Genomic DNA, 26,199 nt, shown 5'->3' with positions numbered 1-26,199 from the left:
GCTTTATAAATAATTAACTAAAAGGAAGGGCACGGTAGCTCACACCTGTAATCCCAGCACTTTGGGAGGCCAAGGTGGGTGGATCACTTGAGGTCAGGAGTTCAAGACCAGCCTGGCTAACATGGTGAAACCCCGTCTGTATTAAAAATACAAAAATTAGCCAGGCATGGTGGCACATGCCTGTAACCTCAGCTACTCAGGAGACTGATCCATGAGAATAGCTTAAACCCGGGAAGCAGAGGTTACGGTGAGCTGAAATCACGCCACTGCACTCCAGCCTGAGTGACAGTGAAACTTTGTCCGGAAAAAAAAAAATTAAAAGTGTCAGAGCAGTTTACAATACATTTTAAAGCAAAACAATTAAATGTCTAACTTTAAACCTAACACATGCAGTCTCACTTGACACTCCAAATAATTTTTTCACTTTCAAAGCTATAATTCACCCATTAGTAGAAGTAATACATTTTTATTTATAGAAATAATTCAGTTGTAAATTATTGGCACTGAATAATCAGCACTAAAATTTATGGCCAATTACTTTGAGCATTTTCCTTTTTTTAAATTTTTAGAGACAAGGTCTCACACTACATTGCCCAGGATACAGTGGCTATTCACAGGCACAATCATGGTGCACTACAGTTCGAGCCTCCCAAGTAGCTGGCATTACAGGCAAGCACTACCACAGCCAGCTACTTCGGGCATTTTAGGTGTGAACATTAAGTAACATCTTTCATGCATACTTAGATTAATACAAACTTAGATTAATAAAAACTTAGATTAATAAAAATTAATAAAAAATAAGGTTTGTATGTTTATTTTATTAAAGGTTTAGATCTGTGAGAAAAACACGTTTCCTCAAGTATTCTAGCTTCCCGTCATAAAACTGAGTATTTTCTTTTTTTTTTTTTTTTGAGATGGAGTCTCACTCTCTCACCCAGGCTGGAGGGCAGTGGTGCAATCTCGGTTCATTCATTGCAACCTCTGCTCCTGGGTTCAAGCGATTCTCCTGCCTCAGCCTCCTGAGTAGCTGGGACTGCTGACGTGCACCACGATGCCCAGCTAATTTTTTATTTTTAATAGAGACAGGGTTTCACCATGTTAGCCAGGCTGGTCTCTAACTCCTGACTTCAGGTGATCCGTTCACCTCGGCCTCCCAAAGTGCTGGGATTACAGGTGTGAGCCACTGCACCCAGCCAAAACTGAGTATTTTCATTTTTATTGATGGTTTTCTTTTCTCAATTACCATTTCATTACTTCTCTCATTCCTCTTACTTTCATGATATTTATCTAGTGCCAGGAAAAACCAAGGCAAACCTACCTTACACATTCCTTCCCTGCCTTTTTCATCCCTATTAATACATACCTCCATAATTACAGACCAGGGCTCATCTAGAGGTATTCATATGTTCCACATTTCCTATCCCCTCATGTCCACTGTGTCCCTACAGTTTACTAGAAAATATTCTTTTCAATAATGTACTTTCTGCCACAGGTGCTCCCAATAATTTTCAATTCTTTTTTTGGTGGGAGGGACAGGAGTTTGAGGCTGCAGTGAGTAGGCTATGATTGTGCTACTGCACTCCAGTCTGGGAAACAGAAACCTTGTCTCTAAAAAAAAAAGAAAATCAGAATCAGAAAAATATTTTATTAAATGAATTTTGACCATTAGAACTCACTTTCATAGTATAAGATACTAATCAGTATATATCTCATTCATTTGGTATATATCTTAGTCCCCTTGCACTGCTATAACAAAAATACCAGACCAGGCTATTTATTTATTTATTTATTTATTTTCTTATGTTTTGTTGTTGTTGTTTTATTTTTCTTATTTTGTTTGGGGTAATTTGTAAACAATAGAAATTTATTTCTCACATTCATGGAGGCTGGGAAACCCGAGGTTAAGGCACTGGCAAGACTGGTGTCTGGTGAGGCTTTCCTCTGCTTCCAAGATGGCACCTTGTTGCTGCATCCTCCAGAGGGGAGGAACACTGTGTCCTCACATGGCAGAAGGAATGTAAAGGCAGGAGAGCTCTCCCTTCGACCTTGAGCCCTTTCACAAGTGTGCTAATCCCATTCATAAGAGCAGAGCCTTCATAACTTGGTCAACCCCCAAGAGTCACACTTCTTATACTGCGGCACTGGGGATAAGTTTCAACATGAATTTTGGAGAGGATACCATCATTCACACCATAGCAATGTACCACTTATCTAGGTTGGGTGCGGTGGCTCATGCCTGTAATCCCAGCACTTTGGGAGGCCGAGGTGGGCAGATCACCAGAGTCAGGAGTTCGAGAGCAGCCTGCCCAACATGGTAAAACCCTGTCTCTACTAAAAATGCAAAACTCAGCCGGGCATGGTGGCACACACCTATAGTCCCAGCTACTCAGGAAGTTGAGGCACAAGGATCACTTGAACCCAGGAGGCAGAGGTTGTAGTGAGCTGAGATTGCGCCACTGCACTGCAGCTTGGATGATAGAGCAAGACTCCATCTCAAAAATAAAAAATTGAAAAAAAAAAATATATATATACACACACACACATAGTACTTATCTAATGGTGGCTCAAAATGTAGGCTAAACACAATCGGTTTATATTATAAGGTAAATTTTTAAATATATTTGGAAGAAATGGCCAGGAGCAACAATAGAGAAGACTCTTTTATTGTTAGGGTCCAAATACTTGTTTTCTATCTTCAGGTACTTATTTGAAAATCAAGGGTAAATATTAAAACCTTCCAAATATAAAATAAAACTTCAGCTAGCCACTTAGGATCAGCTGCTAGTAAAACATGTAAAACAAAGAGGTTACTCGAGCTCCCAGTAGTGTCATTGATGGCAGCAGCAGGCTGTCTAGAGCAGCTGCTGCAAAGACACTGGCTGCAATAGGGGAGGTGCAGCCAGGGCTGCATGTTCCACAGAGCCCAAGGAAGTTGGGAACAGGTGGGAGCCACACCCACTTCCAAGTTGGCAGGGCTGGGGCCCCACCCTCCTGAATGCAGCTGCAGCCACCCAGCCATGGCTGTGGACCCAGGTATCCCCGCGCTCTCTGGGGCCTGGGAAGTCCCCCTTTCCCCTGCAGGCTCAGAAGTGCCTGCTCCCGTGCCTGGCCTCTCCTCAATCCCAGCACCTGCTCCGAGGTGATAATGTTAATGTGGGTAAGTCATTTTCAACTTTCACTATGAATTTGTATTCAAAGTTGGGAAAACAATTATAGACAGATGACAGAATGAAAACATCACCCTTAAAAACACAGTTAATAGAAGTAAGGAGATAGAAAGATGGAAGAAGTAGCAGAGAAAAGAATAGCGGCACCAGTAATCTCATTCTCCATAATGAGAAGTCAGTGGATTCCATTGAAATTTGGGTTTATTTGTTTTGTTTTGGCTTGGTGTGTGTGTGTGTATATATACATATAAATATACATGTATTTTTTTTTTTTTTTTTTGAGACAGAGTCTTACTCTGTCACCCAGGCTGGAGTGCAATGGTGCAATTTCAGCTCACTGCAACCTCTGCCTCCCGGGTTCAAGTAATTCTCCTGCCTCAGCCACCCGAGTAGCTGGGACTATGGGCACATGCCAATACACCTGGCTAATTTTTGCTATTTTTAGTAGACACAGAGTTTCGCCCTGTTGGCAAGGCTTGAACTTCTGACCTCAAGTGATCCACCTGCCTCAGCCTCCAAAAGTGCTGGAATTACGTGTAAGCCACCACGCCCAGCCTGAAATTTGACAGAACAAGAAATTTTAAGAAATGTAAGCACAGTATATTATTTAAAAGTACAAGGAACCAAAAGAACTAAAATCATTAACATAACTGTATACAGTAGTATTTTCTGACTGGGAAAGTGTGTTTTAAAGTTTGTATCTCAATGTCTTAGGATAAAACACATCTCCCAGTTTATCCTAGGCCCCCAACACATTTCCTATTATATTACCATAAGTCAAATTTACACATTTATAAATTCTTGCCTTACCCTTTGACATTTGAGTTTATTCAAACATAGGGGTAATTCCCAGGATATAAAAAAAGTTTCAAAAAAATTATTGTCCCCCATAATTACTTATATTTCTATATACTATCAATGAACAATAAGAAAAGGAAAGAAAACAATCCCAATTTACAATAGCATCAAAAATAATAAAATTAAATTTAACCAAAGAAGTGTAAGACTTACTCATTGAAAACCTACTAAACACTGCTAAAATTATTTTAAAAAGACCTAAGGCTGGGCGCAGTGGCTTACGCCTATAATCCCAGCACTTTGGGAGGCCAAGGCGGGTGGATCAGAAGGTCAGGAGTTCGAGACAAGCCTGACCAACATGGTGAAACCCCGTCTCTACTAAAAATACAAAAATTAGCCAGGCATGATGGCGCATGCCTGTAATCCCAGCTACTCAGGAGGCTGAGGCAGGAGAATCATTTCAACCCAGGAAATGGAGGTTGTAGTGAGCTGAGATCGTGCCACTACACTCCAGCCTGGGTGAAAGAGCAAGATTCTGTCTCAAAAAAAAAAAAAAAAAGACCTAAATAAATGGAAAGACATTCTGTCTTCATAACTTGGAAGACTTAATAGTGTATTTATCTATATATTCAACGTAATTCCAAGCAAAATTCCAACTGTCTTTTTTACAGAAATGAAAAAGCTATCCCCAAAAATTCATAAGGAATTATGAGGGATCTCGAATTAAAAAATAATAATAATAATAATAATCTTGAAAAACAAAGTTGGAGGACTTACACTTCCTGACTTCAAAATCTACTACAAAGCTACAGTAATCAACACAGGGTTGTACAGGCCAGGCACAGTGGCTAATGCCTATAATCCTAGCACTTTGGGAGGCCAAGGTGGGAAGACAACTTGGGCCTAGGATCAAGCCAGACTTGCGTCTGAGACCAGCCTGGGCAACATAAGCAGACCCCGTTTATATAAAAAAATTTTTAAAATAGCTAGGGATGGTGGTACATGCATATAGTCTCAGTTACTTGGGAGGCTGAAATAGAAGGATCACTTGAACTCAGGAGTTCAAGGTTTCAGTGAGCTATGATTGCACCACTGCATCCCAGCCTGCATGACAGAGCAAGACCCTGTCTCCAAAAAGAAACAAAACACACATAGACAAAAACACCAATGTCATACTGGCATAAGGACAGACATATGTATCAATAGAATAGAATGGAGTCCAGAAATTTACCCATATATCTATGGTCACCTGATTTTGTCAACAGTATCAAAATCACTCAATGGGGAAAAGAATAGTCTCTCCAATAAATGATATTGAGACAATTGGATTTCCGCATGCAAAAGAATAAAGTTGAACCCTTATTTCATACCTTATACAAAAATTAACTCAAAATTGATCAAATGCTTCAATCTAAGATCTTAAACTACAAAACTCTTAAAAGAAAACACAGGCATAAATCTTTGTGATCCTGGATTTAACAACAGATTCTTACATATGACAGCAAAAGCAAAGCATAAGCAACAAAAGAAAAATAAATTGGACATCATCAAAATTTAAAACTTTTGTGCATGAAAGGACACTATCAAAAAATTAAAGTTAATCCCCAGAATGGGAGAAAATGTTTGCAAATCATATGCTAGCTGATAAGGGTCTAATATCCAGAATATAAAAAGAACTTTTACAACTTAACAAAAAGATGACAACCCAATTAAAAAATGGGCAGAGAGCTTCAACATTTTCCCAAAGATATACAAATGTCCAATAAGCATATGAAAAGATGCTAACATCAAAAGTTTTCATTAGAAAAACGCAAATCAAAATCACAATGAGACATCATTTCACACCCACTCATATGGCTATAATTTTTAAAATAAAAAATAAGCTTTGGCAGTAGAGAAACTGGAACCCTTACACACTGCTGGTAGGAATGCAAAACAGTGCAGCTGCTTTGGAAAACAGTTTGGTGGTTTCTCTAGAAGTTAAACACAGAATTATCATGTGACCCAGCAGTTCCACTACTGTGTGTATACCCAAGAGAAATGAAAACACATTCCAACACAAAAGCTTATACATAAATGTTCATAAGAAGCATTGTTCCTAATAGACAAAAAATGAAAACAACATAAGTGTCTATCAATCAATGAATGGATAAACAAAATGTGGTATATCCACACAATGGAATATTCCACTATTAAAAGGAATGAAGGACTGATACATGCTACAACACGGATGAACTCTGAAAGCATTACATAAGTAAAATAAGCCCAAACACAAAAGGTCATATATATAAACACAAAAGATCATATATTATTATATGGTTTCATTTATATAAAATGCTCAGAATAGACAAATTCACAGAAAAACAAAGTATACTGGTAGCTCCCAGGAGACTGGGCTAGCGGAGGGAATAGTGAATGACGACTTAATGGGTATGGTATTTCATTTTAGGGTGATGAAAATGTTCTGAATTAGATAGTGGTGATGGTTGTACAACTTTGTGAATATACTGGCAGTCACTGAATTGTATACTTTATAATGGTTAAAATGATCAATTTTATGTGACATAAATTTTACCTCAATTTTTTAAAAAGTAATTATTCTTGGGTACAGAAATCGGGGTGTGTGAGGAGGGGGGATCTTGCTTTCTCATCATTAATCTTTTTTACTACTTAAATTTTCCAGATAGTAGTCCCCCCATTATCTGAGGTAGATGCATTGTAAGATGCCCCGTGGGTATCTGAAACCGTGGATAGTACTGAACCATATGTATATACATACATATATATACATACACACACACGTGCTATGTTTTTCCTATGCATACATACCTACACATCATACTATGATAAAGTTCCATTTATAAATTAGGCATAATAACAGATTAACAACTAACTAAAAATAGAACAATTATTAAAATATACTGTAATAAAAGTTATGTGGATGTGGTATGTGTCTCTCTCTCAAAATGTCTTATTATACTGTCCTATGGGTAACTGAGACCTCAGAAAGTGAAAACAAGGATGCAAGAGGGGACTTTTGTACCAAATGGCCTCAAATAGGTAGTAAATAAACAAACTGATTTCTCAGCTAAGTTGAAACATTGGAAGTTACTAATAAAGGGGAAACAACAGAGCTTCACGGCCTCTGAATTATATCCTGCATATTCTCTTGTCTTCTCTAATCATCTTTCTTCTCCCATTATAGCTTCTGAGAGGAAACAAGATTGGGCACATTCAGGGTAGAATGTCTCTAGATTATGATACTATTACGGATGTAGTTCACTGACAGTAGTTTAAAATTTGGGGAATTAAATAATTAAGTAAATTATATAAACTTTTCTTTTTCTTTTTTTTTTTTTTTTGAGACGGAGTCTCGCTCTGTCACCCAGGCTGGAGTGCTGTGGCCGGATCCCAGCTCACTGCAAGCTCCGCCTCCCGGGTTCACGCCATTCTCCTGCCTCAGCCTCCCGAGTAGCTGGGACTACAGGCGCCCGCCACCTCGCCCGGCTAGCTTTTTGTATTTTTTAGTAGAGACAGGGTTTCACCGTGTTAGCCAGGATGATCTCGAACTCCTGACCTCGTGATCCGCCCGTCTCGGCGTCCCAAAGTGCTGGGATTACAGGCTTGAGCCACCGCGCCCGGCCTATCCTTCCAAATAATAAGCAAAAAAGTTTTAAGTAAAAATAGCAATGTATATAAGTTTCCCAGGGAAAATTGTACTCAGTTATTCAATAGTTAATGATAGCACACTTGCTATTACCAGACTTAAATTTCTTGAGTTTTCCTTTAATTGAAGACGTTCGGTGATAAAGTCACTTCTGAAGTTTTCATCCATTTTTCTTCAAATATAAGTTCCACAGAGTGCATATGAAGAGTTTAACACTTACTTATCAAGGAAATCTTTGTCCACTACAGCAGAGATGTCAAGCAGAGGATTTCCCATTCCAAAGAGAATATTTTCTCTAAAAAAACACAAAATACAAGTTAGAAATACTTCTAAAAGTAAGTTGATATGTAAAAAGTACACAAAATAAAAATAACTATCTTCATTTCAACCTGAAAATAAACCTAACATACCAGTTTATTAAACATTTGATTTGCCTATTATATGTAGGACATTTTAGAGGTAGCATAAAGACATTTAGAAAAAAAGATGATTATCAGAGAAAGATGCAAATCAAAACTACAATGAGACACCATCTCACACCAATCAGAATAACTATATATATTTTTTTTTGACACGGAGTTTTGCTCTTGTCGCCCAGGCCAGAGTGCAATGGCATGATCTCAGCTCACTGCAACCTCTGCCTCCCAGGTTCAAGTGATTCTCCTGCCTCAGCCTCCTGAGCAGCTGGGATTAAAGGTGCCTGCCACCATGCCCAGCTAATTTTCCTATTTTTAGTTAGAGACAAGGTTTCACCATTTGGCCAGGCTGGTCTCGAACTCCTGACCTCAGCTGATCCACCTGCCTTAGCCTCCCAAAATGCTGGGATTACAGGTGTAAGCCACCATGCCCAGCCCAGAATAACTATTATTGAAGAGTCAAAAAAAAAAAAAAAAAGCCCAGATGTTGTCAAGGTTGCAGAGAAAAGGTAATACTTATAAATTGTTGATGGGAATGCACATTAGCTTAGCCCCTGTGAAAAGAAGTTTAAAGATCTCTCAAAAAACTTAAAATATAATTACCATCCGACCCAGCAATCTCATTATGGGTATATACCCAAAGAAAAATGAATCATTCTAGGCCGGGCACAGTGGCTCATGCCTGTAATCCTAGCACTTTGGGAGGCCGAGGTGGGTGGATCATGTGGTCAGGAGACCAAGACCATCCTGGCCAACATGATGAAACCCTGTCTCTACTAAAAATACAAAATTAGCCAGGCATGGTGGCGCACGCCTGTAGTCCCAGCTACTCAGGAGGCTGATGCAGGAGAATCACTTGAACCCGGGAGGCAGAGGCTGCAGTGAGCCAAGATCGTGCCACTGCACTCCAGCCTGGGTGATGGAGCGAGACTGTGTCTTAAAAAAAAAAAAAAAGAAGAATCATTCTACCAAAAAGACATATGTTTATTACAGCACTCTTCACAATAGCAAAGACATGGAATCAACCTAGGTGCCCATCAATGGTAGAATGGATAAAGAACATTCAAAACATATACACCATGGAATACTATGCAGCCATAAAAAATAACGAAATCATGTCCTTTGCAGCAATATGGATGCTGCTGAATTATCCTAAGTGAATTAACATAGAAACAGAAAACCAAATACCACGTTTTCACTTATAAGTGGGAGCTAAACACTGGGTACACAGGGACACAAAGATGTCAGGACAATAGACACTGGAGATTCCAAAATCAGGGAAGAAGAGAGGAAAGTAAGAGCTGAAAAACTACCTATTGGGTACTATGTTCACTACTTAGATGATGGGGATCATTACAAACCCAAACTTCGGTATCACATGAAACACCCGTGTAACAAACCTGCACATGTACCCCTCAAATGTTATTAGGGAGCCCATGGCACATCCTAGAAGAGTCCAAGCAAGAGCCCTATCTACCCTTGACAAAAAATGACTGTGGTAGGGTCTTCACAATGGATATCAGAACTGATACAATTCTTTTATTATGTATCCAAAAAATTTAAATATATGCTAACTTTTTATAGAATGATTTGTAACTTTCACAAATTTAACTGCACATCTTTTCATCTAAAAATGTCTAGCTAAAACTTTTATTCATGTCTTATGTTTCCTATATTTCTTATATTCATGTCTTCTCATGCATATACTTGTATGTTAAATATATAAGGATTCATTTCAGATGCCTACAACATGAAATAAAGCAAAACAAAAACAAATCAACAAGAAATTATATAATTTTAAATTACATTTAACAGACTTGGAGGAAGTCTGTTTTCCGTAAGAGATCACAGTATGGTTCCAATCCAAATAAAAGAAAGAACTCCACCATAAGTGATGCCATAAACGGAAGCTCATCTAGCAGTAAGAAATGGGCCAGTGAATACTGTTGGATCAGTCTCAATAGGAGACATTCATCTAGTTTATCCAATAAGATTTGTCTCTGTGTAATTTTTCTATTGGTCTCCAGTTTATTGATGATCCGCCTCCCTTTCAGTTGCCTCCAAACCAGCTACCATTCTCACCATTTGGCGACTATCAGTAATATCAATGGACTAGCACACCAGGATTTTTTTAAGAGAATGAGGCATAGCCTATAATTATAATCTGTAATGATTTTTACAGGATAAAATTACAGTCTCTTATTAACACCACAGATTGAGCAACTATGGCTGAATATGCAGTAAAGAGACATTTTTCCCTTTTCTATTTGAAGAAAGCTGAGTGGAGGGTAAGAAAATACACTAACTTATTCACACTTAAATTGCATTTGTGATCAAAGCAAGTTTAATAAAAAGAAAGTACTTTAAGTGCTTAGAAGGTGAAGGATCAATAGACAAATACAGTAAAACCTAACCATGATTTCACTGGGACTACTCTGCCTGATTTGTATATTCTTATCCAAACAATAAAAACTCCTAGAACTTGTTATTTAAGAAAAAAAAAAAAAGGATGGGTACTGTTATTGGGCTACTTGGTTTTTTATTTTTATTCGCCCTTTTTATCACCCTTTGCAAGCATCCAGTTCAATGTATAGAGTCATGTAACCACAAAACTATGGAACATTTCCATCATAGCAACAACAAAAAAGCATCCTTCTACCCCCATATCAATCCCTCTACCCTCAATTTGTTCCCTCTCAGTTTTAAGGAATATAATTGCTACACCTCTTAAGAAGTCAAACCTTTGAACATCTACCGCATTACCAAAATAGTTTATTATACTCCATTTAAAAACTCAGTAAAGATAGTCTTACAGAGAGCCCAATAATTGATTCTAAGAATGAATTACAATTCAAGAGTCAAATAATTCACGTCTGAGTCTCAGTTCTTGAGGTAGCTTGTAGAAAGACTTAAGCAAGCCATCTACCATCTCTGGGCCTAAATGTTAATAATGTTTGACTTGTTCCCAAATAATATTACAAATCAGTTAAGGTCATTTGAAGTCATTCTTATAATAAACTGGAATTGTGTGTCATCTTTTCCTTGCTATCCCCCTTCTTTTACCCCAAATTTCCTCACTCAAGAGAGGAATTTTGGTGGAATTGATCCCTCAGGCAAACCAAAACCTAAGTCAATCAGTCCAATATATTTCTCTAGCCTTAGTGATCAGTTCAGACTGGCATGTAACCTAAGCCAGGAAAATCAGAATGAACTCAAGATTTTTTTCTATGATGCTCAGATACAGAACATATTTTTCCCTAATAGATATAAATGAAGAAGGTGCTAGAAGCCTTAAAAACCTAATGACCTCAAGGTGGCTGCCTTGGGATAAATTTGACACCACAGAAAGCAGAGCGCGAAAACCAAAAGAAACCAGGTCATTAATGAAGTTGTTGGACCACCTAATTAAGCTTTACCTGAAACCTATACTCCATCTGAACTTTTCTGTTTTTTGTTTTGCTTTGGTTTTTTAAGTACAGGGGTACAAGTGCAGGTCTGATACGTAGGCAAACTTGTGTTATGGGGAGGCTGAGGCAAGTAGATGGTTTGAGTCCAGGAGTTCAAGGCCAGCCAGGACAACATGCCAAAACCCCACCTTTACAAAAAATTGGCTGGGCACAGTGGCTCACACATGTAATCTCAGCACTTTGGGAGGCTGAGGCGGGCGCATTGTGCACAGGAGTTTGAGACCAGCCTGGGCAACATGGCAAGACTCCATCTCTACAAAACTACAAAAATTAGCCGGGCGTGATGGCATGTGCCTATAGCCCCAGCTACTAGGGAGGCTGAGGTGGAAGAATCCTTGAGCCCAGGAGGTTGAGGCTATAGTGAGCCATGAGTGTGCTACTACCTCAAAAAAAAAAAGAAAGAAAAAGAAAAATATAAAAAATCGAGCCAGGCATGGTGGTGCACACCCATAATCCCAGCTACCACGGAGGCTGAGGTGAGAGGATCGCTTAAGCCTGGAAGGTCGAGGTTGTAGTAAGCTGTGATTACACCACTGCACTCCAGCCTTGGGTGACAGAGTAAGACCCTGTCTTAAAAATAAATTAACTAAATAAAGTAGCACATAAAAGATATCTTCAAATAGTAAGTTAAGTAAAAAAGATATAATTATTTTCAAAAGCCAATAAAACTTTGCTCATATCACGTTTCTCTCTCCTTCACTGCACATAACTGAGATTATAATGGCTAGTTTCTTACATACAAATACATACAAACTAGTGTCCAGGCCAGTAAATACTATGCGCTTCTTAAATGATGAACATACTATATGAATAAGCATTTATTTTTATCTTGTTCTACTAGAATGTGAACAAGATGACGTTTAGTCTATAGCCAAAAACTATGACTAACCCATACTGGGATTACTTTTTGTTCCAAATGTTAGCAGTATCTTTTTTTTGGAATGGATGCTAGGATGAGAGATACTGAACAATTTTTTTTTTTTCTGGGGGGGAGTCAGTAATTTTATAAATGTCTCATAATTTAGGCTTGCAGCGAACACAAACCTACACTATAATTATTATTTTGTTGGACAGTCAACAAATTTTATACTGACATATATATTAGAGTAAGAGTTCCTGAGAAAATTTTTTCTTGGCTATTGATATATTAATGTTTGAATGTTGATTAGCCCTTTCACTAACAGAAACGTTTAGTTTAGTTATGGTGCCAAAATAAACACTAACAATGACTGCCTTTAACTGTTTACACCAGTCATCTTCTCTTTCAACCCAGAAACTTCAGCTTTATATGTGACTCTTCTCTCTACATCAACTAGCCCCATCTTATTAGTAAGGACATCATCTTGGTTTTATCAAACACTTCTTGTACCTGGATCTCCCACAATATACCCACTAGCACCAGGCCCTCTACAGACATTGCCTGAATTTCTACATTGTCAGCAATTTTTTTAGCCACAATAAATCCTGCACATTATCACCAAAATCATATTATTTTAAACAATTCTAACCATAATATTTTTCCACTGAAAATCTACCTAGCTTCTGATTATTAATAGGATAAAATCCAAAAGCATAATATAAAAGACATTGAATCTAGCTCAAACTTACCATATTTCATCATATCTAAGATGCCATTTATTCATAAAATAATCCCAATTTCCGATGGTGATGCAAAACACCATCAGCTGTAAGATGTATGCCAATTTCAGAGTTGTTAAAATGGGAAGAAATGTGCACATTAAGATCACAATTCAGTAATTCTTTAGCCTTACCTCTCACCATTCTAATATAGACAACCTATTTTAATCATAATGCCTTACTATTATTTGAATAAGACTGCCTGTAAAGTCCTTCTCCTACTTCCTTTGCCTGGAAAACTCCCATTCATCTTTTTAAAATTCCCTATATGCTACCGGTCTTGGGAAATTTTTCCTGATTGACTCCTACCCAAGGGCTTCCACATAAGATTTACAAGCTGCCCCCAACATCACTCAAGAGTGCTGTTAACAATGTAGAAAATGGCTCCTGGTACTGTGTATCAAGGCACTGCACCCTCCCTCCCAAAGATTTATTCATTCCCTCCTGCTCAGTTCTAAAAGTCCTTTGACGAACTTTTTAGTTGATTTTAGGGGTTGCTTTGAACTTTATCTTAATCAACTGATCTTAATAACCTACACAACAAAGGGTAAAGATTTTTTTGAAATCTTATTTACATTTGTATACCCAATGGCTAGCATATGATAATTCCATGGGTTTTGAGTGATTCTGTGATTATAGGTTCTGATCTTTAGTTTCTTTCTCTTTTTGAGACAGGCTCCTGTTCTGTTGCCCAGGCTGGAGGGCAGTGGTACAATCACGGCTCACTGCAGGCTCAACCTCCCAAGCTCCCCCACCTCAGCCTCTCAAGAAGTTGCGACTATAGCCACCATGCCCAGTTAACTTTTTTGTTTTCAGTACAGACTGGGTCTCCCTCTGTTGCCCAGGCTCGTCTCAAACTCTTGGGCTTAAGCTATACTTCTGCCTCAGCCTCCCTAGGTTCTAGGATCACAGGTATGCAACCCAAGAGACACCTTTATAAAGACATAGAAGTTTTGAAAATAAAACATTAGCAAAAAGACACACCGTGAAAACACTAATCATAAATTACAGTGGCTATATTAATATCGGACAAGGTAAGCTTTAAAATACGGAGTATCACCAGATACAAAGGGATTTCATGAAAATAGGTCAAATCATCAAGAAAACATAATAATACTAAAGATAACAATACAAAGTATGTACACACCAAATAAAATGGCTTCAAAATACTTTTTAACATACTTAGAAACAAAAGAAATAGGCAAATACATAATCTTAGTTCAGCACCCTTCTTTCAGTAATTAGTAAAACAGGTAGACACACCAAAAATTAAAGAATCACACTACACATTGTTTATCCTAGAGGAAGAAAAACTTAAGTGCATAGAGAAATCTGTACACAAATGTTTCTAACAGATTTGTTTGTAAAGGGAAAACACTAGGCCAGCCATGGTGGCTCACACCTGTAATCCCAGCACTTTGGGAGGCTGAGGTGGAAGGATCACTTGAGGCCAGGAGTTCAAGACCAGCCTGGGCAACATAGTAAGACCTCATCTCTACAAAAAATAAAAATAATTAGCTGGGTGCAGTTGTGCATGTCTCTAGTCCTAGCTCCTCAGGAGGCGGAGATGGGAGAATTATTTAAGCCCAAGAGGACTGTAGTGTTCAACAATCATGCCAACACACTCTGGCCTGAGTGACAGAGAGAGCAAGACCATATCTCTTTAAAAAAAAAAAAAAAAAATGGCTGGGCACAGTGGCTCACACCTGTAATCCTAGCACTTTGGGAGGCCGAAGAGGGCAGATCATGAGGTCAGGAGTTCGAAACTAGCCTGACCTAGTGAAACTCTGCCTCTACTAAAAATAGAAAAATTAGCCAGGCATGGTAGTGTGCACCTGTAATCCCAGCTACTTGGGAGGCTGAGGCAGGAGAATCACTTGAACCCAGGAGGCGGAGGTTGTGGTGAGCCAAGATCCCGCCACTGCACTCCAGCCTGGGCAACAGAGCAAGACTCCATCACAAAAACAGAAAAAGAGGCCGGGCGCGGTGGCTCAAGCCTGTAATCCCAGCACTTTGGGAGGCCGAGACAGGTGGATCACGAGGTCAGGAGATCGAGACCATCCTGGCTAACACGGTGAAACCCCGTCTCTACTAAAAAATACAAAAAAAAACTAGCCGGGCGAGGTGGTGGGAGCCTATGGTCCCAGCTACTCGGGAGGCTGAGGCAGGAGAATGGCGTAAACCCGGGAAGCGGAGCTTGCAGTGAGCTGAGATCCGGCCACTGCACTCCAGCCTGGGCGACAGAGCGAGACTCCGTCTCAAAAAAAAAAAACAGAAAAAGAAAAAAAAAATGGTAAAAATCTGGAAACGTAATAAATCCCCTTCAACAGGTAAATAGGTAAACAAACTATGGTACACCCATAAAAGAGAAGCAATAAAAAGGAATGAACTATGACACACACAACAGCTTAAACGGATCTCAAAGGCATTGTGCTAAGTGAGAAAAAAGCCGTATCTACGGGTTACATACTATATGATTCCATTTACATAACACTCTCGAAGTTACAAAATTACAGTGATGGAAAACAGATCAGTAGTTGCCTGGGGTTAGGGTTCAGAGAAAAACATAACCATAAAGAAATGATATGAAGAAATTTCTTTGTGATAACAGAACAGTTTAATACCCTGAATGTGGTAATAGCTACATGAATCCAGACATGATAAAATTTTATAGAACTATACACCACCACCTCCTCAGTTAAAAAAAATATATACAAACTGGTGAAATTCTAATAAAGTCTATAGTCAACTTCCAACTATTGTATAACACCGAAATCAGCTTCCTGGTTTTGGTAACACACTACAGTTATGAAAGATACATCATTGGGGGAAGTTGAGTGAACAGGGCACAGGAACTTTCTCTACAATTTTTGCGATTTCTGTGAGTTGTATTTCAAAAGAAAAGGGAGGAAAAGGATATAAAACAGATATATTAAAAATGTTTAGGCCAGGTGTGGTGGCTCACACCTGTAATCTCAGCACTTTGGGAGGCCGAGGCAGGAGAATCACTTGAGCCTAGGAGTTCGAGACCAGTCTGGGCAAGATACTGTCTTTGTATTTTACATAGTGAGACCCTGTCTTTATATTTTAAAATAATGTTTTTAATGCTTAAAAAACAAATTAGGGTGACATCATTGGGAATGGCAGAGTAAGGACCTCCAAAAATCCTCTCTTCCATAAAAGCAACAAGAACACTGGAAAAAAAAAATGTCAAAACTTGGGCCGGGCATGGTGGCTCACACCTATAATCCCAGCACTTTGGGAGGCCGAGGCGGGCAGATCACAAGGTCAGGAGTTCAAGACCAGCCTGGCCAACATGGGGAAACCCCATCACTACTAAAAATACAAAAATTAGCTGGGCGTGGTGGCAGGCGCCTGTAATTCCAGCTACTCTGGAGGCTGAAGCAGGGAAATCGTTTGAACCTGGGTGGCAGAGGTTGCAGTGAGCCAAAATTACACCATTGCACTTCAGCCTGGGCAACAATGCAAGACTACATCTCAAAAAAAAAAAGTCAAAAATATACTTTTTCAAAACTCTGAATACTAACCAAAAAGTCTGCCACAATCCAAGGAGCATTTATTCAAAAAAGATGGCTGAATCTCAGAAAGAATAGCAAGCTCTGTGGCATTTTAACATGCCCTATTCCCATGCCCCTCCTCCCAGCTCCAGGCTACCCCTGAAAAGCAGCAATCCACAAACTATGGAATCCTGGAGCCTAGCAGCCAGTGGAGGTGACAGAACAGGGCTAGAGCTCCTTCAAAGTCCCATTTTCAGAGCAAGTTATTATTTGAGCTGACTAGCAATTCCCTGAAAAACCCCACTCCCAAGACTTCTCCATATTTAACCTGATTCAGAGCTTGCCCATTGCTAACAGCCTTTTCCCCCAAGGTATTTATTTGTCAAAAACGATCAGCTACAATTGCTTAACATTTCAGCAACCTGAAGCAGCTGGGACATACAAGCTAACCAAAAAACACAAAGGGAAAAGAAGAATGAGATGTCCATAGGGAGTTTTGAAAAGTTCTGAAATTCCTACGACTCTGGAAGGCCACAAGAGTGTGCCCAGGCCTATGGGCATGCTCAAGAAAGACCTGAGAAGGCCCTAAGCAATCACCACTTACTGAGCATGAAGCTCAGCAAAAACAGGAAGTCAAGGCTATGGATGAACCGGAAGCCTGGTTGAGTGATGAAAGGGCGCTCCAACAAGCACACAGAGCCTCTCAGCAAAGACCGGAACAGTAACAAGTATTGACAAGAATGTGGAGAAACTGGCATCTTCATACATTGCTGTTGCAAATTATAAAGTGATTCAGCCACTTTGGAAAATACTTTGGCAGTTCCTCAAAAAGTAAACATAAAATTACCACATGCCCCAGCAATTCTACCCTTAGGGGAAACAGAAACACAGAACAACACAAAAACTTGTACATGAATGTTTATAGCACCATTATTCATAATAGCCCAAAAGTGAAAATAACCCAAATATCTCTCAAGTGATAAATGGATAAATCGTGGCATATCTATACAATGAAATATTATTTCAATCGTAAGAAAGAATGAAATACTGATACATGCTGCAACATGGATGAACTTTGAAAACATACTTGGTTAAAAAAAAAAAAAGCCAGCTACAATAAAGGCCAAATATTATATGATTCCACTTAGGAAATGTTCAGAATAGTCAAATTTGTAGGGACAAGGTAGATTAGTAGTTGCCAGGGGTTAGAGGGTAGGGAGATATGAAGAGTAACTGCTAACAGGTATGGATTTTCATTTGGGGGGACAAAAATGTTCCGGAATTAAATAGTGCCGATGGCCATACAACCTTGTGAATATACCAAAAACTACTGAGCTGTGCAATTTTTAAGTGGTGCATTTTACAGTAACTGAATTATATCTCAGTTAAATAGTAACAAACACATAAAACTATCTGACCTAATTGATAAATTATATAGAATACTAAATTCAATAACTGCAGTATACACTGTATTTAATAAAAGATACATAAAATATCTACACTGAAAACCTCAAAATATTGCAGAGCAGAATTAAAGACACGTCACACTCACCAAATCAGACCACAGGGTAGGCCTTAAAACTAATCTCTATAGCTATCGAAGAATTAAAATCATAAACAACTTATCATTTACAGATATATGGTACAAATATGTACACAATATGTCAACAACACATCCCCTGAACACCATGTAAAATTGAAAATAGCTAGAATATCCCAAATATTAAGAAATTAAACAATAAACTTCTAAATGACCTGTGGTCCAGAAAAATCACAATGGAAATAGAAATTTGAATTGCACACATCGAAACTGTATGCTGCAGCTAAAGGAGTACTTAGAAGAAAATGTTAATTATGTAAGAAATGTACATTAGATTAGAATGACTACTGGGGGTTAGCAAAGAAAAAACAATAATAATAAAAGAAATGTGGCTGGGCGTGGTGGCACTTTGGGAGGCCGAGGTGGGTGGATCATGAGGTCAGGAGTTAGAGACCAGCCTGACCGACATGGTGAAACCCTGTCTCTACTAAAAATACAAAAATTAGCCTGGCGTGGTGGTGGGCGCCTATAGTCCCAGCTACTCAGGAGGCTGAGGCAGAAGAATCGCTTGAACTGGGGAGGCGGAGGTTGCAGTAAACCATGATCGTACCACTGCACTCCAGCCTGGTCGACAGAGCGAGACTCTGAATGAATGTATGAATGAATAAATGAAATGAAATGCACATTAGAAAACAAGGAAGGTTTAAAAACAATAAACTTCTAACTCAAAAAAGGTAGAAAAAGGAGAGCAAATCAAAGCCAAAAGAGTAGAGCAAGGTGGCTGGGCGCAGTGACTCACGCCCGTAATCCCAACACTTTAGGAGGCTGAGGCGGGCAGATAATGAGGTCAGGAGATCGAGATCATCCTGGCTAACATGGTGAAACCCCGTCTTTACTAAAAACACACACAAAAAATTAGCAGGGTGTGGTGGTGGGCGACTGTAGTCCCAACTACTCGGGAGGCTGAGGCAGGAGAATGCTGTGAATCCGGGAGACAGAGCTTGCAGTGAGCCGAGATCGCACCACTGCACTCCAGCCTGGGCAACAGAGCAAGACTCCGTCTCAAGGGGGAAAAAAAAAAAAAAAAAAAAAAAGTACAGCAAGGAAATTAAAAGAGCAGAAATACATTAAAATAAAAAATACATAACCAAAATAGAAATTCAACAAAACAAAATCTGGGTTTTTGAAAGATTAATTGCTAAACTCCTAGCAAAGCTGATCCAAAAATTCAAAAGAAGTACCAACATCAAGAATGCAAATGGAGAAATACAGCAGTTCATACAGGCAATAGCAGAATATTAGGAAATTTTATGAACTTTATAACAACTCAATAATTGAGAATAAATTCATTTAAAAATGCAACTTCTCAAAACTGACACAGGAAAAAGTGAAGAACCTGAATGCTTATACATCAGCTAAAGTAATTAAACCTGTAAAAGTAATTAAACTAATTTAAAACCTTCTGCTTTTTTCCGCAGGCCCACACGGCCTCACTGATGAATTCTATCAAAATTTAAAGTAACAATACCAATCTTATAAAGCTACAGTAATTAAGACAGTGTGGCATTGGCATAAGAAGATACAAATATATCAACAGAATAAAACAAATCCAAGAAAAGACCTATAGCTATCTAATCAATTAATTGAGAATTCTTTTGAGAAACCTTTACATGATAACAAAAGATTAGTAAGACAGATCATAGGCCTAAATACAAAAGACAAAAATATAAAGCTTCTAGAAAAAAACCATGAGAGAATAGTTTCACAAGCTTAGCAGAGGGTAAGGAAAGACTTCTTAGAACAGAAAAGGTAATACCATAAAATAAAATAAATCAACAAATTCAACTTGCTCAAAATTTAAAAGTTCTGCTCTCAAAAGACATTAAGAAAATGCAACAACATAGCTCAGACTAGGAGAAAATATTTAGAGAGAGAAAGTGTGTGTGTGTGTGTGTGTCTGTGTGTAAAATCTGAGAAACCTGGCAAATAACTTGCATTCAGATATAAAAAGAACTCCTACAAATCAGCAACAAAAAGACAACCCAATAAAATAGGGTTGTAAATAAAAGTTTAATAAAAACTTGTACATAAGTGTTTATAGCACCATTATTCATAATAGCCCAAAAGTGAAAATAATCCAAATATCTATCAAGTGATAAATGGATAAATTGTGGCATATCTATACAATGAAATATTATTCAGTGATAATATTTCAGAAATGAACTGACACTTCAAAATAAAAGATAAGCAAATGGCCAATAATCACATAACTATTAGCCATCAAGGAAATATAAACTAAAACCATGATGAAATACAAGCACACACTCATGAGAAGGCCTACATTTTAAAATGCCAAACATTGTGAAGAATGTGGAAAACTGAACTCTCATAAAACAACTGGTGGGAATGTAAAATGTGTTAAATTTTCCATTTTGGAAAAGTTTAGTGGTTTCTAAAGTTAAACATAAATCTACCCTAGTACACAGCAATTTCACTCCTAGATATTTACCCAAGTCCACATAAAGATATATACAAAAATGTTCATAGCAACTTTATTCATAGTAACCAAAAACTGGAAATAACCCAAAGCCTATCAATAGGAAACTTGTTGCTACACACATATAATGGACTATTACTTGGCAATAAAAGGGAAAAACTACTGATACACACATCAAAATGGGTAAATCTCAAAAATATTATATTGAACAAAAGTAATCAGACACAAAATACTCCTTGCTATATGATTCCATTTATGTGAAGTTCTAGAATAGGCAAAACTAGTATCTATAGTAAAAGAAGTACAAAAGTGGTTGCCTGGGTGAGAAGGCAGACAGAATTAATTAAAAAGAGGCTGGGTGGGGCACAGTGGCTCACACCTGTAATCTCAGCACTTTGGGAGGCCGAGGTGGGTGGATCACTTGAGCTCAGGAGTTCAAGACCAGCCTGGGCAACAGAGTAAGACCCCACCCCCACCCCCACCCCACTCCCCCAGCATTGTTACAAAAAAATACAAAAAAAAAAAAAGCCAGGCATGGTGGTGCACATCTGTAGTCCCAGCTACTTCGGGGACTGAGGCAAGTAGATGGCTTGGGCTGGGGAGTCACGGTTGCAGTGAGACATGTTTGCACCACTGCACTCAAGCCTGGGTGACAAAGTAAGACCCTGGGGAAGGGAAAGGGGAAAGGGGAAGGGGGAGGGAAGGAAGGGAAGGTTGATTTGACTTTATGTAAATTATACTGAGAGAGCCAGGCACAGTGGCTCATGCCTGTAATCCCAGCACTTCGGGAGCTGAGATAGGCGGATCACTTGAGGTCAGGAATTCCAGAGCAGCCTGGCCAACATGGTGAAACTCCGTCTCTACCAAAAAATACAAAAATTAGCCTGGCACGGTGGCATGCACCTATAATCCCAGCTACTCAGGTAGCTGAGGCAGGAGTATCCCTTGACCCCGAGAGAGGTAGGTTGCAGTAAGCCGAGATCAGGCAGCTGCACTCCAGTCTGGGCAACAGAGAGAGACTCTGTTTATTAAATAAAATAAAATAAAATAAATTATATTGTTGGCATTTTTTTTTAAGTGAACAGACTAGGGAAATGTGTCTCTTGGTTATGTAAAGCCAATCCTTCCATATGTATTCTAGATTCTATCCTTCTTTCCTACTCAACATTGATTTCTTCCTTCTGTCAAGCATCATCTATTTTTTCTGCTTTCTATTGGACCACTCTTTTCAGCACATAAATGTGAAAATCTCAAACCCTCCCCACAGAAAACCTCAGCCTAGCATATACTTCCAACTACCATTATTTCCCTGCTCTCCTTTACAGCAAAACACTACCAGTGCTCTATCAAATAGTAAGTTCCTCTAAACTGGGTAAAATTACTCATTTTAAATTCAATTGCAGAAAAGCACATGTGTGACATGACTAACACTTACATAACAATTTTCAACTTAAAATGCATTTTTTGATATGTCACTTCTTTAATATCTTCAAAACACCTATGTAGGATAGGTATTGCTATTATCTCTTTTTAACAGATGAGGAAACAAGAGGTTCCTCAAGGTTATGTAATCGCCCAAAAGTAAGATAAATAATCCCTAATTTCAAATCATGTGCATTACTGTTCAATATATATTTGTATATTCAGAACTCTCCATACAATAAAAATGTCTGACCAATGAAAAACATCCAAATGTACCCAAAATAGGCCAAAATTCCATTATCTTATGGTCCTAGTTCAAATAGCATTTCAACAAACAAAACTTAGTACAACAAAATGATTATAATGCATATGTAGGTGACCAGATAATTTATTATCCAAATGGGACACTTTTGAGAGTAAATGAGACACATTTATGTGTCTATTAATAATTATGTCAGGATAGCCGGGGACAATGGCTCATGCCTATAATCTCAGCACTTTAGGTGGCTGAGGTGGGAGGATCACTTGACCAAGAGTTTGAGGCCAGGAGGTTCAAGACCAGACTGGGCAACATGGTAAGATCCCATCTTTACCCACATCCCCCGCCCCCACATACACACACAAAATATAGCCAGACATGGTGGTGTGTGTTTATAGTCCCAGCCTCTCTGGAGGGCTGAGGTGGGAGGATCACTTGAGCCCAGGAGTTCAAGGTTACAGTGAGCCATGATTGCACTATTGCACTCCAGCTGGGCAGCAGAGCAAGCCCCTGTGTCTACCAAAGAAAAAATAAATAAATAATAATGTCACGATAACAGGCATGATCCAGAATTGTCCTGGGCAAACTGGAACATATGGTCATCCTATTCATAACCTAGCTTTGGTATTTAAAAAATAAAAATCTCCGCCGGGCGCAGTGGCTCAGACCTATAGTCCCAGCATTTCTGGGGGCCGAGGTGGGTGGATCACCTGAGGTCAAGAGTTCAAGACCAGCCTGGCCAATATGGTTAAACCCCATCTCTACTAAAAATACAAAAATTAGCTGGGTGTGGTGGTGGGCACCTGTAATCCCAGCTACTCGGGAGACTGAGGCAGGGAGAATTGCTTGAATCCAAGAGGTGGAGGTTGCAGTGAGCTGAGATTGTGCCACTGCACTCCAGCCTGGATGACAGAGCGAGACTCCATCTCAAATAAAATAAAAATAAAATAAAATAATCTCAGACCAGAATGCCAGTTAAAAAAGTAAAAAGTAAAAAATAGAAATGTATATTTATGTTTTATTACAGTATTTTATTAATAATATATTTCATGGCCAGGTGCAGTGGCTCATGCCTATAATCCCAGCACTTAGGGAGGCTGAGGTGGGTAGGTAACCTGAGGTTGGGCTCAAGACCAACCTGACCAACATGGAGAAACCCCATCTCTACTAAAAATGCAAAATTAGCCAGGTGTGGTGGCACATGCTTGTAATCCCAGCTACTCGGGAGGCTGAGGCAGGTGAATCGCTTGAACCTGGGTGGTGGAGGTTGCAGTGAGCTGAGATGGTGCCATTGTACTCCAGCCTGGTCAGCAAGAGCAAAACTCCGTCTCAAAAAAAAAAAGATAGTATATTTCATTACAGGATCAAGGGATCTTCCTGAGTCAGCTTCTCCAGTAACTGGGACTACAGGCACATACCACACACCCTGCAAATTTTCCTATTTTTTGTAGAGACAGGGTTTTACCATATTGCCCAGGCTGGCCTTGAACTCCTGGCCTCAAAGCGATCCTCCCACCTCGGCCTCCTGGAGTGCTGAGATTACAGGCATGTGCCACCGTGCCCATCAACAGTATTTTTTAAATAACAATTTAAAACCAAGGATGTGGATGGGCACTGTGGCTCATGCCTGTAATCCCAGCATTTTGGGAGGCCCAGCACTTTGAGAGGTCAAAGCAAGTGGATCACTTGAGCTCAGGAGTTCAAAACCAGCCTGGGCAATATGGTTAAACCCCGTCTCTACAAATAATACAAACGTGGGACTACAGGACTACATGTGGGACTGTAGGGACTACAAGTGGGAATACTCCCAGCTACTCAGGAGGCTTGAGGTGGGAGGATCACTTAAGCCCAGAGGTTGAGGTTGCAGTGAACTGTGTTCATACTACCACACTCCAGCAAGGGCAACAGGGCAAGACCCTATTTCAAAAAATAAAAAAATAAAATAAAGCCAAGGAGGTATGAAGAAGTAGGGAGACGTGACTGTTAACCAATATTGCAGGAAAGGGTTAACATTCAAACAGTCGAGAAAATCATTTTGGTTCAAGTTTTATCTTTGACAATTCTGCTTAATGTAGCAATATTGTGGCTGCAAAGATTTGGAGTTAGAAAACCTTATATGCTTTTTTCAAACAAAGATGACCTATTTATAAATAGGACCATTAACAGCTGACAATGTTGCACATAAAAGATTCCTGGCCGGGCACGGTGGCTCACGTCTGTGATCCCAGCACTTTGGGTGGCTGAGGCAGGAGTTTGAGACCAGCCTGACCAATATGATGAAACCCTATCTCTGCTAAAAATATAAAAATTAGCCGGGCGTGGTGGCATGCGCCTGTAATTCCAGCTACTCAGGAGGCTGAGACAAGAGAATTGCTTGAACCCGGGAGGCGGAGGTTGCAGTGAGCAGAGATCGTGCCATTGCACTCCAGCCTGGGCAATAAGAGTATAACTGTGTCTCAAAAATAAATAAATAAATAAATAATAAAGATTCCTGTTTTAGTTCTTCAAAATATCCCATAAATGAAACAATTTCATTTTATTTTCAAAGCTCACCTCTCTAAAAAAATCCCACAGCATAAAAAAAAAAATTGTGCAGTAATGTGAATTTACAATTCTTATTTTAAAAACACAGGTAAAAATGAGTTTGAAAACTCTGTTTTAAGGCTCTAAAGAAACCAACTCAACAAAGACAGTTTCAATCTTAGCCAGATTTTAGTCTCCATATGAATGTTCTGAGTGGCTTGGCAGATTCTATTGGACATACCTCAAAAAGTTTTGTGTTAGAAGGAAAATACCCCACGACCCCACCCACTGCCCACATAAATTTTCCAATGTAGGCTTTAACCCACAAAAGTGGGTTCCAGAATCATCATGTAAGGCACAGTAATGTCCAGAGTCCCAGAATAGTTGAAGACCAAACCTGACCCATCTGGGCAGACCAAAGAACAGGACTCCTTAGCTCTACAGCAAATACTCCCCAACTCCATTTCCTAGTCTTCCCTGGCACAAACCCAAGCTGTAAGCAATGGCCAAAACCAGACTAGACACTGATGTTAGGAAAACAAGGCAATATTCAGAGGGGAATTTTGAAATAGTGTTGCTCAGTGAAAAATACATAAAGTAGGAGTCAGAAGATCTACATTCTATCTTAGGCTCTACCACTAGGTCTAAGTAGGACATTTCACTTCACTTTGGACACAAGGTCCAGTATAGAAAAGGAAAAAAAGTAAAATGCTAAGATCCTCTTTGAATCCTGACATTCTACATCTTCTTCTGTCTCCTGAATTTAACTCAGGCACCAACTTCACTATTGGGCCATTTAAAATGACAAAAGCATCAATTTATCAAATCTGTTCTATCATTTCCCAAATGAAGACCAGTAGGAATCTGATATATATAACAAAAGATATAAGTTGTTCTCCAAGGACACCTGGCTTCAGAGCCTGTACATTTAGACTCTTAATCAGTAATTAAGTAGTAGAATAGAATACAAATGATGAAATACTATCTCCAGCCAAATTCAAAGATCTTAAGTTAAAAAAAAAAAAGTTTTCATTTAAAATCATTATTTAGGAATTCCTAAAGAGACCCAAAAAAAAAAAAATCATTATTTAGGAATTCCTCAGAGTTGAATGCTACACTAGAAAGGGAACTGAACAAGGTATCCAGAGATCTCATATCTAGTTCAAGATATGTAACTGTGTGAACTTAAACACATCACACTATCTCTGGGCTTTAATTCAACTGTAAAATGATAAAATTAGGTAAGTTTGTTTCCTGTCTAAAAATTTAAGATTTAAACATTTTTTC

The 26,199-nt window shown here is 38.9% G+C and overlaps 1 protein-coding gene across 2 annotated transcripts in view; it reads right to left on the bottom strand.

The window, feature by feature from the left end:
- ADK (adenosine kinase) overlaps nt 1-26,199 on the bottom strand; it is a 613,194-nt gene that overhangs the window by 557,061 nt on the left and 29,934 nt on the right. For both annotated transcript variants that reach the window (XM_033209675.1, XM_033209676.1), the window contains exon 2: nt 7,853-7,927. In XM_033209675.1, the coding sequence (XP_033065566.1) occupies nt 7,853-7,927 (75 nt within the window). The remainder of the gene's footprint in view (nt 1-7,852; nt 7,928-26,199) is intronic.

This window comes from Trachypithecus francoisi, unplaced genomic scaffold (genome assembly GCF_009764315.1).
Source record: "Trachypithecus francoisi isolate TF-2019V2 unplaced genomic scaffold, Tfra_2.0 Lachesis_group9, whole genome shotgun sequence".
Lineage (NCBI taxonomy): Eukaryota > Metazoa > Chordata > Mammalia > Primates > Cercopithecidae > Trachypithecus > Trachypithecus francoisi.
This window is presented reverse-complemented; position numbering and strand designations above follow the sequence as displayed.